At 36.3% G+C, this 19,941-nt stretch overlaps 1 protein-coding gene across 2 annotated transcripts; it reads right to left on the reverse strand.

Annotated features, from left to right (window-relative positions):
- Positions 1 to 15,806: 15,806 nt before the first annotated feature.
- LOC131636323 (B2 protein-like) lies at positions 15,807 to 19,142 on the reverse strand. Of its 2 annotated transcripts, none has more exons than XM_058906945.1 (6): positions 19,019 to 19,142; positions 17,322 to 17,877; positions 17,129 to 17,229; positions 16,524 to 16,607; positions 16,319 to 16,429; positions 15,807 to 16,212 (listed from the first exon to the last, which is right to left on the reverse strand). In XM_058906945.1, the coding sequence occupies exons 2-6, from the start codon at positions 17,872 to 17,874 to the stop codon at positions 16,165 to 16,167; spliced, it is 897 nt and encodes a 298-aa protein (XP_058762928.1). In that variant the 5' UTR covers positions 17,875 to 17,877; positions 19,019 to 19,142; the 3' UTR covers positions 15,807 to 16,164. The 2 variants fall into 2 exon arrangements, with proteins under 2 accessions (XP_058762928.1, XP_058762929.1); XM_058906946.1 differs by having other exon boundaries at positions 17,322 to 17,874; positions 19,019 to 19,133.
- Positions 19,143 to 19,941: the final 799 nt, after the last annotated feature.

The following is a 19,941-nucleotide window of genomic DNA, read 5'->3' on the forward strand; positions in this document are numbered from 1 at the left end:
CAATTTCTGGGTTTGCGCTTAGGGTTTGAGAAAAGACCAAAAAGGTTGCAAAAATGCATGCAAGAAGAAAGAGAGAATGGGAGCGAAAAAGATAAACGTTATGATTTGAAATGTATTTATAGAGACGGATTTGAAAATGAATGCAATAAAAATTTTAGAATGAACAGCTACAGAATCAAATGAAATCAATTGCATTAAATGATGAGTGACGTTAGGTGAGAGATCATGGTAAATGAAATGATTTAACACAGTTACCTAGGGCGGCGTTCCATCAGATTCTTTCACGCTTTTACCAACCGTGCAGACACGTGTTCATCATCAGAATATACTTGATGACAGTTGTGTTGTACTGAATAGAACTTTTCATCTTCTGATTCTGATCACTGCTTCTGATTGTTATTCTTCAGAAATGATCTAGTTCTGATAGGATCATCTTTCTTTCCGAGGATCACATCTTCTGAGTGAGCTGAAATTCTGAGATTCTCTAAAGATGCAGCAACTTGATCTTCTGATTCTTTGCTTCTGAGATTTTCAGCTTCTGAACCTTTTCTTCTTGGTTCTACAGCTTCTGATATATCACTATCTATATCTGCAAAATTCTCAAACTGCTTTGGCTTTTCAAGACCAAGCTTATCATCAAATATGATATCGATTGATTCTTCTACAACCAATGTTTCAGTATTGTATACTTTGTAGCCTTTAGAGTGTTCAGAATATCCAAGAAGGAAACATTTTTGTGCCTTAGAATCAAACTTACCAAGATGATCTTTAGTATTCAGAATAAAACAAACACATCCAAAAGGATGAAAATATGAAATGTTGGGCTTTCAGTGCTTCCACAATTCATAAGGAGTCTTATTTAGAATAGGTCTTATAGAGATTCTATTCTGAATATAACATGCAGTGTTTATTGCTTCTGCCCAGAAGTGCTTAGACATATTGGTCTCATTGATCATGGTTCTGGCCGTTTCTTGTAGAGTCCTATTCTTTCGCTCTACAACTCCATTTTGCTGTGGAGTTCTAGGGCAAGAGAAATCATGGGCAATACCATTTTCTTTGAAGAACTCCTCAAAGAATCTGTTCTCAAATTCACCACCATGATCACTTCTGACCTTTATGATTTTGCACTCCTTCTCAGATTGAATCTGAGTGCAGAATTCAAAGAACACTGAATGAGACTCATCCTTGTGTTTTAAGAACTTTACCCATGTCCAGCGGCTATAATCATCTACGATGACTAATCCATATTTCTTCCCTCTGACAGATGCTGTTTTGACTGGTCCAAACAGATCAATGTGCAGAAGTTCTAACGGCCTTGAGGAAGAGACAGCATTCTTAGATTTGAATGCAGGTTTGGAGAACTTGCCCTTCTGACATGCTTCACAAAGAGCATCTGATTTGTATTTCAGATTTAGGAGTCCTCTGACCAGATTTAGTTTGTTAATCTGAGAAATCTTTCTCAAACTAGCATGTCCTAATCTTCTGTGCCAGACCCATTTCTCTTCAGAAACAGACATAAGGCAAGTCACCTTCTGCTTCTCAAGATCAGAAAGATCAATCTTATAAATGTTGTTCTTTCTCTTGCCTGTAAATAGGATTGAGCCATCCTTCTGACTTACAGCCTTGCAAGACTTTTGATTGAAGATTATGTCATAACCATTGTCACTTAATTGACTTATGGACAATAAGTTATGCGCTAATCCTTCTACAAGAAGTACATTAGTTATAGAAGGAGAGTTACCAATACTTATGGTTCCAGAGCCAATAATTTTGCCCTTCTGATCTCCTCCAAACTTGACTTCTCCACCAGACTTAAGCACCAGGTCTTGGAACATAGACCTTCTTCCCGTCATGTTTCGCGAGCATCCAGAGTCCAGGTGCCATGACATTTTGTGCTTTGTCTTCTTTGCTGCTAAGGATATCTGCAACAAAAATTATCTTCTCCTTAGGTACCTGTCGCACGCTCGCGAAAATGAACAGAGTCGCCACCAATATATTTATCCCAAAGAGGGAAAGGAATATCAGAAAACCTAAGATGAATAAGAACGAGGTCTTTCGGCCAGAGAATAGGGTACGGGAGTCGGTTACGCAAGGGGAAGGTGCTAGCACCCCTCACGCCCATCGTACTTGATGGTATCCACCTATGTTTGTTACTATCTAAAGGGTGTGTAAATCTATAGCTTAATGCAAAGGGAATGCATGCAAATGAAAGAAGAAGAAACACGGGGAAAATAAGGTTTATAAAATAGTTGTGCTCGCTTAGGCCCCGCGACCTAATGCCTACGTATCCTTTTCAGGAATCAGAGCGCCGTAGTTCGGCTCTTTAGTTTTTGTTTGTTTTTGTGTTTTTTAGTTGAACAGTTACATTCGCACTCCGCTGCTCGACCTCTGGAGTCTTAAGCTGGGAATGGAGCGGAAGTAACGTGTCCGATTAGGAGGAAGAACGCCCTGAAGGCAAGAGAAAGAATGCCTCGGAGGCAAGAGAGAGAAGAGAGAAAATTGGTTTGTGTCTTTTAGATGTAATTCCATGATGAACAAAACCCAATACAAGGCTTCGCATCACTTCCTTACTTTTTTAGGTCTGAGCCTTTATTAAGTGTTTTAGATGTTTTTGGTTGAGTGTTTTTTAAGGGAATTTACTTTGCGATTCGAATCACATAAAAATGTATAATGATCGAGAAGCAGATTAGAGAATGAATCCCACTCACTTCTATCCCATTATGTAATGCTCGAGAAACAGATTAGGGAATGAATCTCACTCATTTCTATCCCATTAGTTGATGTTCGAGAAACAGATTAGGGAATGAATCCCACTCATTTCTCTCCCATTAAGTAGTGACCGAGAAACAGATTAGAGAATGAATCCCACTCATTTCTATGCCACTAAGTGATTGAGAAACAGATTAGGGAATGCATCCCACTCATTTCTCTATCACTTTCTTAATGTGATTCGCATCTCTATTTGTTAGTGTTTTAATGTTGAAAGAGAAAAAGAAGAAGAAAACTAGCCTAAAATGAATAACTAGCTTAATGTTATGAAGGGAACTTCTAAGTCCTAATGTTGTCATGGTTTCTAGCTAAAGTTAGGAATAAAGGAGACGTGAAAATTAAAGTCACAATTATAAGCAAAGATTTAAGAATGATACAATGGTACAAAGTTACACACAAGCATGAAGTAACAAGACAAAATATAGTACAAAATGAAGTAAAATACTATTATTTTTTTATATTGATTTTATGGGAGAAATTGAATTACAAGTCAAGTAAAAGACTAAAACAAATAGCCTAAAACTAATATTTTTTATGTACATTTTTTATGTCTAAAATTGTATTAAAGGTCTAAAAGAAAGTTAGCATTTTATTGCTTAAAAGACAAAAACGGAAGAATCTAATTAAGACCTAAATTCTACTAATTTTAAAGTCAGAGGGGGTGCAAATTGAAATTAATGGTCTGAATAGCAAGGGCGCAGGGCCCAGGTCTGGCCCAAAAGATTTTTGTTGTTGCAGCAATGTGTTGCCAAAATGGCAATGGGCTCAAGGGGTACAAACAGTAACTCGGCCCAGGATATTTTGTATTGGTCCATAATCATACTTTTCAGAATTAATAAAATAATAAAAAAACTAATAATTAAAACGAAAAAAATAACGTAAAGGGGATTAGAAAAAGCTGTGTGACTCTTGAGCTCCATCGTCCTCTCTCCCTCACAAAATACTCTCGCCGGAAATCGCCTTCCACCGCACCGGAGGCGGCGGAACGCGGCGTTTCACTCAAACAGGCACCAAATCCTACTCTTCTCCTCACCCTAAACACAAGTCCGGCCTCTATTTTTCCCATTTCATCCTCCATCTCCCTAGATCTAAGCAAATAGGAAACCCTAGGTTGTACTAAAAAGCTTATTTAAACGGTAATGGTGGCGAATTGAAGAGTGAGACCATGGGGAAAATGTTCACGGATCGTTAATCTTTACAACAATATCAAGAACAAGCAAAGAAGATGAAGAGTGAAGGCTCATAGAACTCACCTGAAATGAAGGTCACAGTTGTGTATTTGGCGAGATAAATGCTAGATTGCGGTGAAGATGTTCAGGTGAGTCTTCGATGCTTCGATTTTTAGATTCTTCTACTTCTTCTTCTTTAAATTTTTTTCTTGATCTTTCTTCTGATTTCCGTTGTTGTTTTTTCTGTGTGAGTCTTTTCTGTATTGTGTGAACCGTGTAGCTGAGTGTGAGATTTACGAGTTGCAGGCTTAGCTCCACTGTCAAGAGTTTCTAATGGTGAAACTCTTGCAGTTAAGAATTGAGGAGCGTGTAATGAGGGTTTGGTATGAAGATGATGATGAATGGAGGTTCGCAGGGTGTGAGCGATGAAGATGAGAATGGTTAGAGTTGATGGAGAGTGAATCGAGAGCTTGAAGTTGCAGAGTGATGATGATTGAATGAAGATGAATTGAAGAATGTGGAGAGAGAGAGCTGAAATGGAGAGTGTGAATGGTGTCTAGAAACTGATAATTGTGGAGGTGATGAGAATATATAGAGGTTGAGAGAGTGGAATTCAGTTGAAGGAGGAGATTCTGAGCCATTGGATTAGAGGGAGTTAGTTATGAGATCAAGGGTGAGGATTGAGTTAAGTGGAGAGGTTAGTTACATTCTGTTATAGGTTGTTATGAAGTTAGTTAGTAATTCTGTTATGACGGTTGAAGTTAGTTTTTCTGTTAGGAGTTTAGTTAGGTTGTCATAGGTTCTGAAAAAGTCAGTTACAAGGTTAGTTGGGTGGTTAAAGGATTAATAGAATTCTGTTAATAAACATGTCTGCTGGGCTGAATTCCCTTAAGTTACAATGGCTAGTCTTTTGCTTCTTGAACATACTGATACAGGGTATTGTATGGTGTTTGATTTTGGCTTTTGCACTTGAGATTAGTACCTGCATAGTCTCTGACATGACTGTACTTTGTGATTTAATTTCATATGCCCATGGATGAATTGTGAGCTGCTGGGCCACACTCCTGGACGGATGTTAACACTGGAGCATGTCGAATTGAACACGAGTCTCTTCCTTTTGAATGGTGATGACTGGAGCTGGACATGGTAAGGCATGCTAATGTCTTGTCTTCTTTTTTTTTTGACTTTGATATGCATCACTTTATGAACATAAGGGGCTGCACTGCATTTGTAATGTAGTTTAAAAAACTGTTGTAACTGAGTTAAGAATGCTTGTATAATTGCCATGGATTTGAGATGTTATGAACGGTTTTGGTAGTAGCAAGGATTGGTCCCTAATGATCCTCTTTTTTTTCTTTTTTATGTGTAGGCGCAATCGAATTGTTGTATGGTGTCATATGGAGCTGTTTTGACCATGAAGAAAGGAAGAATTGGAAAGAAAACAAGGGGAGCTTGAGGATAAACAAGGAGCGGGATACTTTAGTTCTTAGGATAAAAATGTAGAATAATAATGAGGTGATAAAAATATTATTTGGTTTGGTTTCCAAATGTACATGAAAGCTTTTGAATATGTAATGGATGTTGTATGATGTATTAATATTTGTAATAAAATTTGCGGGGCCTTTTGGTTCATGGATTAAAATATGAAGCAAAGATGGAAATGGGATTTAAAAAAAATGGGCTTTATTGTAACTTGTAACACCTTTTGTATGTGTAGTGGATCCGAATTGTAAATAAACAATATTTTGAAGTACATTTGTAAGGAGTTTTCATCTAATGAATTGGTCTGAAGTTGAAAACAGATTAAGCCTTTTTTGAACTTGAATGGGATTTTGAAAGCCTTTATAACGTGGATGCCTTGGTCCCTTATGCTTTCGATTGCCTTGAAGAAAGATAAACAAAGAGTATTGGGCTATGATGTCTCGTAATCCATGTAACCTTATGATCCAATACTTCAGATGACAATAAAAGCCCACTCGAACTAATCAACTCTTAGGATGTAATCCAATGCAAATGCTTGAATCATACTCAGAGAAAATGACCCAATTCTTAATGTCAAACTTAGAATTATGTTGATGATATAAATAAGGGAAAGCCATAATTCAGGGTCCTTTTGATCCTTTAATTACATGTTCAATGAAATGCCTAGTTTTATTAATGGCCTAAGATGCACATGATGTTAAATCAATAAGTCAATTAGAATTAAAAATTGGATGGGCAAATTTTGGGGTGCAACAGCTGCCCCTATTTAATCGTCTTGGACCTGAAAGTGAGATTGGCGCTAGCCTTTCGATCATTCAAGGTGGAAGAAGATTAAATATCAGAAGAACCTGAAAATTTACCTTATGAGAGATAGGATCCACTGGGGAAAAGATGGTGTCACCTCCACTAAGGAAGATTGTATCAACTCTGGGTTGAACAAATTAACTCTGAGTTAGAAATGAAATAATGTCAACTCTGGGTTGAGAAAGAAAAGTGAGTCAACTCTAGGTCGAAGAATAAAGGGAAGTCAACTCTGGGTTGAGAAGGAAGGAATCAACTCTGGGTCGAAAAAGAAATAACCGTCAACTCTGGGTTGAGAGGGCAAGGGAGAAAAGATAACCGTCAACTCTGGGTTGAGTGGGAGAAGGATAAAAGGTGACTGTCAACTCTGGGTTGAGTGGGAAAGGACAAAAGATAACCGTCAACTCTGGGTTGAGTGGGAAATAAAAAGATAACCGTCAACTCTGGGTTGAGTAAGGAAATGAAAGGATCAACTCTGGGTTGAAATAAGGATAATCGTCAACTCTGGGTTGAGTGGGAAAGGACAAATGATAACCGTCAACTCTGGGTTGAGTGGGAAAATAAAAGAGAAAACCGTCAACTCTGGGTTGAGTGGGAAAGATAATCAATTCTGGATTGAACAAAGGATAACCGTCAATTCTGGGTTGGAAATGGAAAGGTAAAACATAACCGTCAACTCTAGGTTGAGTGGGAAAAGAAACAATAAGAAATATCCGTCAACTCTGGGTGAGAGGGAAAAGGAAGAGAAGTCAATTCTGGATTGAATAAAGTGTGGCCGTCAACTCTGGGTTGAGTGGGAAAAAGGAACAAGAGATAACCGTCAACTCTGGGTTGAGCGGGAGAGATAAATAAGATAACCTTCAACTCTGGGTTGAGTGGGAAAGACAAGAGATAACCGTCAACTCTAGGTTGAGTGGGAAAAGACAAAAGGTAACCGTCAACTCTGGGTTGAGTGGAGAAGAAAGAAGATAACCGTCAACTCTGGGTTGAGTGGGAAAGGATAAAAGATAACCGTCAGCTCTGGGTTGAGAGGGAAATAAGAAGAGATAACCGTCAACTCTGGGTTGAGTGGGAAAAGAGAAAAGATAAGAGGTATCCGTCAACTCTGGGTTGAATGGGAAATAAGAAAGGATAACCGTCAACTCTAGGTTGAGTGGGAAAAGAAGAAATCAATTCTGGATTGAATAAAGGATGACCGTCAACTCTGGGTTGAGTGGGAAAAGGCAAGAGACAACCGTCAACTCTGGGTTGAGTGGGAAAAGAAGAAATCAATTCTGGATTGAATAAAGGATGACCGTCAACTCTGGGTTGAGTAGAAAATAAGAATAGATAACCGTCAACTCTGGGTTGAGTGGAAAAAAGACAAGGATCAACTCTGGATTGAATAAAAGATAACCGTCAACTCTGGGTTGAGTGGGAAAGACAATTAAAAGGTAACCGTCAACTCTGGGTTGAGTGGGAAAAGATAAAAGATATCCATTAACTCTGGGTTGAGTGGGAAAGAGAAATCAATAAGACATAACCGTCAACCCTGGGTTGAGTGGGAAAGGAAAAAGATAACCGTCAACTCTGGGTTGAGTGGGAAAGAGAAAAGATAATCGTCAACTCTGGGTTGAGTGGGAAAAGAGGAATCAATTCTGGATTGAATAGGAGATAGCCGTCAACTCTGGGTTGAGTGGGAAAAGATAATTAACTCGGGGTCAAAAGATGAAAGGAGAATCAACTCTGGGTTGAACACGAAAACATCAACTCTGGGTCGAAGAAAGATGAACATGATTAACTTTAGGAGATGACACCACAATGGTAACTCTGAGTGATCCAGTGGAATATTAGCCGAATGCTTGTAGGGACCTCATCTGATGAGTAATTTGGCTTATGCTTCACATGTAATGCTTGATTTATTTTATGCACTTCTGGAGATGCAATGCAATGAATTCTATATGTAGTGTACCGATTGATCAGGGTTTCTGCTTTGTGTAGGGAATAGATTAGGCGGAGTTCTGAAACTCTGCTTGAGATTCAAGGTGATGTGGATGCCCCTGATTTATCGATGATTGGATTATTGGGAGAGATGCCAATGAGAATGCAATGATATGCATGATGCATGTGTCATTATGAATGGATGATTGTTTCCAAGATACAAGGAGTTGATGGAGGATGCCCTTGCGGAAAGGTTGTTTCTTGAAGGATAGAACTTGTGAAGGTGTGGTGTTTAGCTTGACTCCTCGACACTTGTCTTGATATCTGACACTTGATTGAAGATGAAGAAATGACTTGTTTCTATCTTGCCCCAGCTTGTATGATCTTTTGAGATAGAACTTTGATAAAGCTTGAATCATGGAGATTTGCAATGGTCCGCCCCAGTGTTGATCATGGAATGAATGCCCCAGATTGAAAGGAACTCTTCCACTTAATGGATTCTTTAGATATTTGCTTAGCGGATGACCAACCTTAGCCCTTGTAAGACTACTCGATGGAATTTCAATGTTGAACTTTCCTTGGTATCAAGCACTTACTTTCACATTAGAGATGATTCTGTTTTGAAAGATAATGAGAATGCGATGCACATGTTAATCTCAAAGAAAAGTTTTTATTTGTCGAAATTTTGTACTGATACTAACACAAATGACACAGCAACATTAGGAGTCAGTTTTGACATGATTTAACAGTTTGTATGCTTTCGGAACGAACCCTGCTTCAATTAGGACTTTTGAGGGTTGTAATGTGGTCGGGTTCACGGTTTAAGAAACAAAGGATAAAGGCTCAAGTTCTACTTAACCCACCCCTCTTCGTGATGTTCTCCAGTCCTACTTTCAGCTAGTTTGACATGAGTGTTCACCTTTCAGGAAGGATTGTGATGGAGGAGGATCCTTTATGGCTTTGATGGAGGTGGCAGTCACCCTTTGGTGCTTTTGTTGATGGTCACAACAACTTGTCCCTTGGAGGATTTTTCTTTTGCTTTGTCTTTTGTTTTCCCTAACTTTTGCCTGGACAAAAAAATGGCTTGTATGTGATTTTCAAATCATCAACAGGTTCAAATTTGTGTGAGGTATCACCCTCATAGCCAAAACCAAACCTTTTGTTTCCAGAGACACCATATATCATAGAAGCAAGATGACTTCTGCCAATACTTCTAGATAGTAACTTTCTGAAGCTCGAGTCATATTCTTTCAAAATATGATTGAGACTAGGAATGGATTTTTCTGATTCAGAAGGAGATCCAATATCTTTGGATAATTTTAAAACTTTTTCCTTCAGTTCAGAATTTTCCACTTCCAGCTTCTTAGTTTCAAATTCAAATTGCTTTTTCAGCTTTTTGTATTTGATACTTTGATGAGCCTTGAGTTCTAAAAGTTCAGTTAAACTGGAAACTAACTCTTCTCTAGATAGTTCAGAAAATACCTCTTCAGAATCTGATTCTGATGTAGATTCTGATCCATCATCCACTGTGGCCATCAGTGCAAGATTTGCTTGCTCTCTTTCAGAGTCTGATTCTGATTCTGATTCAGAATCATCCCATGTTGCCATAAGACCTTTCTTCTTATGAAACTTCTTCTTGGGATTCTCCTTCTGAAGTTTTGGACATTCATTCTTGAAGTGTCCAGGCTCATTGCACTCATAGCAGATGACCTTCTTCTTGTCAGATCTTCTGCCACTAGAAGATTCTCCTCTTTCAAGCTTCTTTGAACTTCTGAAGCTCTTGAACTTCCTTTGCTTGCTCTTCAAGAGATGGTTTACCCTTTTGGAGATCATGGACAGTTCATCTTCTTCTTCTGATTCTGATTCTTCAGAATCTACTTCTTCAGCCTGAAAAGCGTTAGTGCATTTTTTATAATTAGATTTTAATGCAATAGACTTACCTTTCTTCTGAGGCTCATTTGCATCCAGCTCTATCTCATGGCTTCTCAAGGCACTGATTAGCTCTTCCAAAGAAACCTCATTCAGATTCTTTGCAATCTTGAATGCAGTCACCATTGGACCCCATCTTCTGGGCAAGCATCTGATGATCTTCTTTACATGATCAGCCTTGGTGTAGCCTTTGTCCAGAACTCTTAATCCAACAGTTAGCGTTTGAAATCTTGAGAACATCTTCTCAATATTTTCACCATCCTCCATCTTGAAGGCTTCATATTTCTGGATTAGAGCAAGAGCTTTGGTCTCCTTGACTTGAGCATTTCCTTCATGGGTCATTTTCAATGACTCATATATATCATAGGCAGTTTCCCTGTTAGATATCTTCTCATACTCAGCATGAGAGATAGCATTCAGCAAAACTGTCCTACATTTATGATGATTTTTGAAAAGCTTCTTTTGATCATCATTCATTTCTTGTCTTGTAAGCCTTACGCCAGTAGCTTTCACTGGATGTTTGTAACCATCCATCAGAAGATCCCATAAGTCACCATCTAGACCAAGGAAGTAACTTTCAAGTTTATCTTTCCAGTATTCAAAGTTTTCACCATCAAATACTGGTGGTCTAGTATAACCATTGTTACCATTTCCATTGTATTGCTCAGCAGAGCCAGATGTAGATGTAGTTGATGGATCTTCACCAGCCATCTTTTACTGAAGCGTTTTTCTCTTCCTGAATCTTTTCTAAACACTGTTAAGTGCTTTCACCTTAGAATCGGCGCTCTGATGCCAATTGAAGGATAGAAAAACACTTAGAAAGGGGGGTTTGAATAAGTGTAGCTTTAAAACTTGTAAGATAAAAACTATTTACACAATGATTTTTATTCTGGTTCGTTGTTAACTAAACTACTCCAGTCCACCCCCTTGGAGTGATTTACCTCACCCGAGGATTTAATCCACTAATCACACGAGATTACAATGGTTTTCCACTTAGACAACTTCTAAGTCTTCTAGAGTATACTGATCACAACCTGATCACTCTAGGAACAAACTGCTTAGATACCCTCTAAGACTTTCTAGAGTATACTGATCAACAACCTGATCACTCTAGTTCTTACAACTTAATGTAAACAAATTCTTTTAAGAGTTACAATGCTTCTAATAAAGCTAATTATCACAACTGTGATTTTCTCTTAAGTTTAAGCTTAATCTCACTAATATATATTACAACAGCAATGTAGTGAGGTTGATGATGAAGTTTGAGAGCTTTTTGAATTTGACAGCGTTTCTGTATATTTGCGCAAGTGTTATTATTCAGCATTCGTAACATAGCTTCTCATCAGAACTTCATATTTATAGGAGCTTGAGAAGATGACCGTTGGGAGCATTTAATGCTTTGCGTATTCCGTACAGCATTGCATTTAATGTTTCACTCTTTTGTCAACTACCTCGAGCCTTGCTTTCGCTGTGTCTACTGACGTTGCCTTTAATAGCTTCTAACGTTCCTTTTGTCAGTCAGCGTAGCCTGCCATCTAGTACTTGCTTCTGATCTGATGTTTGTGAGAACAACATTTGAATATCATCAGAGTCAAACAGCTTGGTGCAGAGCATCTTCTTGTCTTCTGACCTTGAAGTGCTTCTGAGCGTGATACCATGAGAACTTCAGTGTTTCTGCTTCTGATCTCAAGTCCTTCTGATGCTTCCATAGACCCATATTCTGATTCTGCTTGACCATCTTCTGATGTCTTGCCAGACCATGTTCTGATGTTGCATGCAGAACCTTCTGAGTCAGTGCTTCTTGCGCTGATTTTGTGCATACTCTTTATATAATTCCTGAAATGGAAATTGCATAGTATAGAGTACCACATTATCTCATACAAAATTCATATACATTGTTATCATCAAAACTAAGAATATGGATCAGAACAAATCTTATTCTAACAAGATCTTTCGTGAGTGAGGTGTTCTTGTAATTCTAGATGGGTAACATTGTCTAAATTCTTCAAGAATGTTGTTTATGTATCTTGGATGAACACAATCTATTTATAGATAAAAGTATGTGGCTAGAAGCTAAGCCTGTTAAAAGCTTTGGTTGGGGATTGTGTAATCGGTTCCTATGTTTATTTAGGTTGAAGATTATTAATATTAATGAACTTCCCTTGAGGCTCTTAGTAAGCCTTGTTCATTTGTAGGATGAAAATTATCAATATTGATGAACTTACCATTATATTCATGGTTAGCCCGTATAAAACCATATATTAGAAGATCAGCCTCTTAAAATTTCAAGAGGTTATTGGTTATCTTGTTAAAGCAAATTGAGCTCAGTTATTATTATGGAAAGAAGATTTAGTGAATCTATAGTTGGGAAGGAAGCTTTGCCACTTCAGTCTCGGTAATTTCAATGGAAAAGACGCAAATGATCATATATTCTGTCTTGTATTATCATGGTTGTAGGACAACCACCATTTCCTTGTATAAGGGGTTCGTGAGCTTCACCTACTAAAAATTCTTAAGTATATAATAAAAACTTTTAAGATAAGTTCTTAGGGAGAGGAGTAGGTCTTTTATTTTTGACCGAACATTTATAACTCTTAGTGTTTTTCTTCTTCCTTTAACTCTTTTACTTTCCACACTTTATTTTTATATTCTGCTGCTTAGAAATAGAAAAATATTGATGTTTTCTTATTCCCTTAACTCTTTTACTCTCAAGTTTATGATTTAATTTACATATTTTTTATTGAAGAATGTTGATGTTTTAGTTACGAATGTTGATAAAAATTGTTGTTATTGTATGATGTGTTTGTATAGGTATGTTAATGTTTATGTTATTGTTTTAGATATTAATATGATTTTACTTGGACATTTCAGTTATCATGTTGTTCATTCAACTTGTCGTACCGCACAGAGTTTGACTTGGTACAATGGTATGGTCGTCGTACTGGCTGTGGAGGCAATTGCTTCAGTCGAAGTCGCAACGGTTGTGCCTTCCCTTGTAGTATTAGAAGTTTGTTCTCCATTGTTGTTGATTTTTGGATCACCATTCTAGTGTTTTTTTGTTTTTTTTCTACTAGGGTAATCTTTGGAAATCCTACCACTCCTTAATCTCATGCACACTAAGATTAAGAAGTTTCATGAATAGCGAACTTATAAGCAAATTTTCAAAAGAAAAATTGAAACTTTTCACACAAGATACCCCCAGTTGTGCAAATTTGTTTACCTGGAAATTTGATAATCAAAGACAAGTTTCAATTTACTCAAGAGATTAAACTCGAAAAGATCTCACGCATATTGTGCAAAAGTTTGAACATTCATGACAATAAATTTGAAAACTATAAAAATAGTATAAAAAAGTAGTTTAAATGAAATAAGGTAACTTAAATGCAATAAACGATTGAAAAATAAAAAACTTAAGTCATAAAATGCAACGCAAGCACATACATTGTAGATCACTCTCTCAACACGGGCACTTTGAGTTTTTAAAACTTGTATAAAATTGCGGACCCGGCCTAAAAGCATAAACAAACATTGTTTATATACTAGTCCTTATATCACTATATACAACGGTCGACTTAGTAAACTTCAACACGTTCCCAAAGCCATGCAAAACTGATTTTTGCAAGCTTTACACATTTTTAAATAACTGTCTGATCTTATCCATCCTCGCCTCGTCGACTATACGCAATTGTTTGCCACTTAGAAACCTCAAAAACTTGCCTAAGTCCAAAACATATTTCTTTTGTTCTTTGTGATACCAAGAATTCAACCAAAATCATTTCATCTTTCGAAGGGACGAATTATGAAAATGGCCAAGACTGGCCATTCTAATTTAAAGATCGACATGTTTTTCAAAATCGATTCTAATCTTCAATTCCTGAAGCCCTGTGTCGAAAACTTGAGATAACAATACCAGAAAAATACCAAACGTCCTTGATCAGAACAATTTTTATTCTTCACTCTGACTTTGACATTTCCCATTTCTTCAGCATTAAGGTACTTATCATCAACACATCTGATATTTGTCCTTTTTCTAGAGTCAAAATTAATCAGCCATTGTTTGTTTCCAGTTAGGTGATTTGAGCAGTCAGTGCCCATATACCACCATTAAACTAAATATCTACCATCAACTTCAGAAGCCATCAATAGTGCAGGTTCATCATCAGAATCTCCTCTGACTATGTTTGCTTCTTCTGACTTTCTTTCCTTGTTCACTAACAGTCCTTAACAAAATGACCAAATCTATTACAGTTGTAACACTGAACTTTTTTCTTGTCACACTTCTCTTTTCCCTTGTGATGTGTCTTCTCATCAGAGTTTGAGGCTTCTGATTTCTGTGAAATGCCACAATGTCTCCTCTTGGCTTCTGACCAAGACTGCTTCTAACTCTTCTTACCAGAATACGCCTTCAGAGCTTGCTATACTTCTCTTTCAGAGTTTCTATTAGTCAGACGCAACTCTTGTGCCTCTAGACTACTCTGCAGCTCTTCAATTCTCATGGTGTTGAGGTTCTTAGAATGTTCAATTGGTTTAATAATGTAATCAAATTGAGGTGCAAGGGATCTGAATACCTCAATAACCATTTCAGAGAGCGTTTCTCCGCAAGTCTTCATCTCATTGGTGTCCACAATCACTCTTGATATATAATCTAGAACCTTCTCATTGTTCTTTATGTTGAGATTCTCATACTACTTACGTAGACTCTAAAGTTTCATCTTCTTCACTGATGCGTCACCGTTGTAGCACCGTACTAGTGTGTCTCACACCTTCACCGTCGTTGAATCAGCGATCTTCTCAAACACATTTTTATCCATGCACTGATGGATATAGAACAACGTCTCCTGATCCTTCTTCCTCGTTTCACATTGTGCGTTTCTTTGTGCTTCTCTTGCATTTGCTGTAACCACCATGTAACTGTTATTGACGAGATCAAGAACATCTTGAGCACCAAACAACACACGCATCTAAATCATCCACCCATACCAGTTCTTTCCGTTAAATATTGAAAACTTTGTGTTCAAGTTATTGTTTTCGCTGTTCATCTTTGTTCATGTGCAAACTCACTTAGATCTCACCAACACTCATGTTTCCCAATCCCGCGCAACCAAAAAAGATATGTGATTCTATTTCAATTTCAAACGTAAATTCAAAGTGAATTCAAGAAATGAAATCAACCACACGCGCCTCACATACGCTCGTGTTATTCTGTGAATCTAACTAAAACTCTATATACCAATTGTTGGTATACAAGATTACAGATGAAGATGGAATAAGAGAAAAGAGAGAGAAAAATAAACTTTCTAACGAAGTTTCTCAAAAATCAAATTGATTACAAAAATGAATTCTCTTGCACACTGAATCTTGAGTTCAATATTTATACTTTTAAATCCAACTCAAATTAAATTAGAATGCAAATCTAAAATTATGTTGAATTTGAATTACACTTCATTGTTCTCCCTTTAACTTCCATTCTGTGTAATATATATTGGTGTGTTAGCCCAATCATATTTTTCAATAACTATTTCTAAATGATTAATTAAATTATTTTTGCCTATAAATTGAAAAATATTATAAAGTAGATCAAGTTTATAATTACTATCGACAGAGTTATTGAAAATGTAAATACTTTAAATTTGACACCTAATGTCCAACATATACTAACAATCATATAGTATATGAACACGAGTTAATGAATTTTAACTTCCACAATCATTTTGACTGGATATATGAAACATAAGATAACTTCGAACAAGTCATAATATAAGAGTGCACAATTACAATGCTTTTACATGTTTTTTCTTTTCAGGTTTAACATAAACACTTTACTTCAACAATACAGACAGTAATCTCTATGATGCCATAGCAATCAATCATAAGATGGTATATGCAATATAGCTACAATGCAGCTTCAGCGGACACAACAAACATTTATTTATCACATAGCTCAAACTCTCGACAAACATGTTACCTCCCCAACCTATCCAAAGATGATCCGCCAAACACTACTTTCCAAGCTTACGCTTCATGGAAAATCTGCCAACAGCACACAGCAGGCACACTGAAACCTATGTATTATTTTGCATGATGGGTTACTTGCTTAGACTGCAGAACCGGCTTGTTCACAGAGGTCCATTAGATCCAGGGTCTGAAAAATAGTCAGAAATCACTCGACATCAGAGATGAACAAATAATGAGAAACCAATATCACAAAATATTGTTTTTGAAAATGGAAAAGAAATATTTCTTCATACCTCTGGAACTGACAGCTCAAGGCGAAACTTCGGACCATCATAATGATGCAATACTGGCCTGAATGAATCTTCTTCCAGTGCCTTGCAAATTTTTCTGACACGAATTCTTACCTGCAAATGATGAGGAACACAATATTATTCATTCAACATCTCCCAAACAAAATAATATATGGATTAACTTTCACTAGGAAATCATATGTTATACCTGAGCTGGGAACCTTGACTCGCCTTTGCATTTTTTATCCTCCCATGCAGTTGGATCTATGTTAGAGCCCCCAAAACATGTTGCCTGCAACCAAGACGTATCAAAGTTAGCGAATTGGGATGTCTTCAAAGGATTGATGAAGAAAAAGATGATAATGAAGTCAAGAAAGAACCTATAGATTTTCAAAAATAAAAGGTTATGCATCTCTAATCAGAAGAACAATCCAAATAGTACCAAAGTAATGGAGAGAGACAAAAACAACAAGGCCAAACTTTAACAAATTCATTTACATTCAATGAATTAGGTAATCCCACCACCAGCTATGTCATATGCCATATGCCATAGCTTCTCTAATTCCAACATAAAGAGATATTGCCATGCCTAAATTTGGCTGAGAATTCTAGCTCTTAAGCAACGAGAATAGGTTTCAATTACATAGCATAGCATCCAACTGTTCTTGGGTGTTATCATCATATCTTAACAATATCATTTAAAAGCACACAATTTTAATCCTGTATACCCCTTAAATATGGTACTTCCCGGTACAGTCTGGAGATTAACAAAATTAACTATGCCTATAATATGAGAAAATAAGCATAACTCACTTCAAAAATGCCATGCAGCTGATGGGTAGTATAATTATAAAGAAATAGAGGTAAGCCCGGTGTTATTGCCCTGACCGAATCTCGATACCTTGGAGGCAGACCTGCCAAAAGTATTGAAAGAGTCAGTCTTCAGAAAATATATGAATAACAATCATTAAGATTGAAATAAAAATTACACTTAGGATGCACACACCAAATAGCTGACGTTTTAAGTCTTCCTGCATCGTATCATTGTTACAAACAAAGATATAACCTCCAAGCACCTCATTGCGTGGGAGTGTCTCTGCTGCAGGCAAAGTCTTGAACCTTTTGTCCGTAGCATTTGGGCTGTTTTCATTGTTGTTATTGTTGTTGCTGTGTGGGTCTTTGTTGATCTGAACATTACCGTTATACTTGCTACTGTTCATGTTACCCAACAAATTTGCATTGCTTTTCTGGTACACAGCGTTCATATTGTAAACACCATTCCGAAGCGAGCTTTTGTTCATATTTTCAGTAAATTTAGATTCTAGGTTTAACATGCTCAAGTTAAGAGTGTCAAACTTGTTCTCCTCCTGAAACCCAAATTTATCCCTTGGCCTTGTTTCAATAGGACCCTTCGAAAGATCAAGGTTGTTAAAGCGCTCCGCCTTTGATCTTTGCTCAGCTAACTTAGAAGCAACCATTAACCATTTGTGATCCTCAGATGCTTTTGAATGTCCGCGAAGCTCATCCCCTAACTGCCAGAAGCTGTGCATGTTGTCCATCTTCTGAAACCAAAATTAAGTTTTAGATGCAGCATATATATAAATTTCATCAAAGGTACATACAACCACAACCACAACCATAACCAGTCACAGTGAGAAACAAACCATAGCAAACTTGCAATTAAACATGAAGAGAAATACAATAACAACAACAATAATCAAGTCTTATCCCTCTAAGTGGGATCGGCTACATGAATCAACTTTCGTCATAATGTTCTATCCAGGACCATGCTCAACCAGACGAAGAGAAATACGTCAATAAGAATGCTCTTCTCTTCTTTCTTGAAGAACAAAGAGCATAGAACCTCCTTCTATGTCATTTTACATTTATTAGCTAGTGTAACCGCTAATTTACCAAACACTCAAATTAACTTATTAGCTATCAGTCATCAGCTTATAAAACATCATTCATCAGCTATAAGCTTCTAGCCATCAATCACCAGTTATAATTTATAAATTACTGGAGCTAATCAGCCCAAACAGAGCCTAAAACATCTATATAACCAGCAAAATCAGTTTTTGCTGGCAAAGCTTAACCAGATCTAAAACAGATCAAAAAATTAAAGACTAACAATTACAAGCAATAATTCCCACTTCAATTGTTAAAATAAATCAAAATTGAACACAAACAACTACAATTAACTACAATAATAAAATAAAATAAAATAAAAAGGATCTCAAATTTTATTATCCATTATTAAAACCCAAGATTGAGCACACCAGTTCCTAATTTCACTTCTTTCTCAGTCAATTTTTTTACAAAAACAAAAAAAAATCAAAAATTTCATCATAATTAAACTCCTAATATGCAATTCCACACAAATCTGACATCAAATCGGAAAGGTAACAAGCTCGATAACAAAAAAAAAAAAAACACGAACACAGACAAATTGAACAAAGAAAGAGCATATATTTAAAATTAAATGAAAAATTAAGATAAAAAAACGAAATCAAAGATCTAAATCGCGAATTTACAAACTGAGAAGAATTAACTTAAATCAGCAGAGTGAGATGTGAACTGAAGAGTACTGAAAAGGAAGGTTCGAAAAATAGATTTGGTAACGAAAATTGAGGCAGTGATTAGATGAAATTTGGCAAAGAAGGAAGAAGACCTAGATTTGGGGATCCAGAGAGAGAGTAGTACCTTTTACGACTTCGCTATGCAACTCGAAGACGCCAGAGTGAGGGAGAGAGAAAGTGAAAGAGTGAGTTTAATAAAAGTTGGTTGTTGTTGGTGTTTTTTTACGGAAATGGAGGTCAATGTTGCCACAAATTACGGTGACTGCCATTTGTTTTTTTTTTTTAAATTTAGAATGTTTTGTGTGCAGTTGTAAAAATTAATTTCTCTAGTAGGGTAAGACAATAATGAATGGCAACATTTTTCGACAAAAGAATTTAACATTATCGCATGTCTAAAACTGAATTTGAATTCGAACTTTTGGTTAAACCGATTAAACTAGAAGAGATCTCTTATCATTTCATCAAATAATCATAGATTGTCACTTGTTTTAAACGTCAATATCTATTTATGTCATCTAATAGAGTTAATTTTGAAAAGAAATATTGAATTAAATAAATGAAATTATATAAATAATTTTGAAAATATTTATTTTTATTAAAAGTTTGATAAATATGAATTTATTTGTGTTTGAAAATATTTTGATAAAATTGATTTGTCATCTATTTATATTGTTTGGGTGATTTAGATCAAAATAATTTTAAATGCGTGATTATCAAAATATATTTAAATTGTATTATGGTACATTCTCTATATGGATGGAAATAGGCATGGTTTGTGGAGGGTACTATAGTACTCTTGCGGTATAAAAAAATTGGTACCTAGAGCAAACCTGCGTGAATATCAATGTTCATATTAGTACTCATATTTTATGGATATCTCAATATTTATATCTGTTTATCCGCTTTTGTAGTAAAATCAAATCAATTAATTACAAAATATCATATAATTTTAATTTTTCTAACTATTAAAAAAATTATTGATGTCATCTTTGAGTTAAGAAATAAATAAATACCTTTATTAAAATGTGTAATAGTTTAATAGCGATA

This window comes from Vicia villosa, unplaced genomic scaffold, assembly GCF_029867415.1.
Source record: "Vicia villosa cultivar HV-30 ecotype Madison, WI unplaced genomic scaffold, Vvil1.0 ctg.001698F_1_1, whole genome shotgun sequence".
Classification (NCBI taxonomy): Eukaryota; Viridiplantae; Streptophyta; class Magnoliopsida; order Fabales; family Fabaceae; genus Vicia; species Vicia villosa.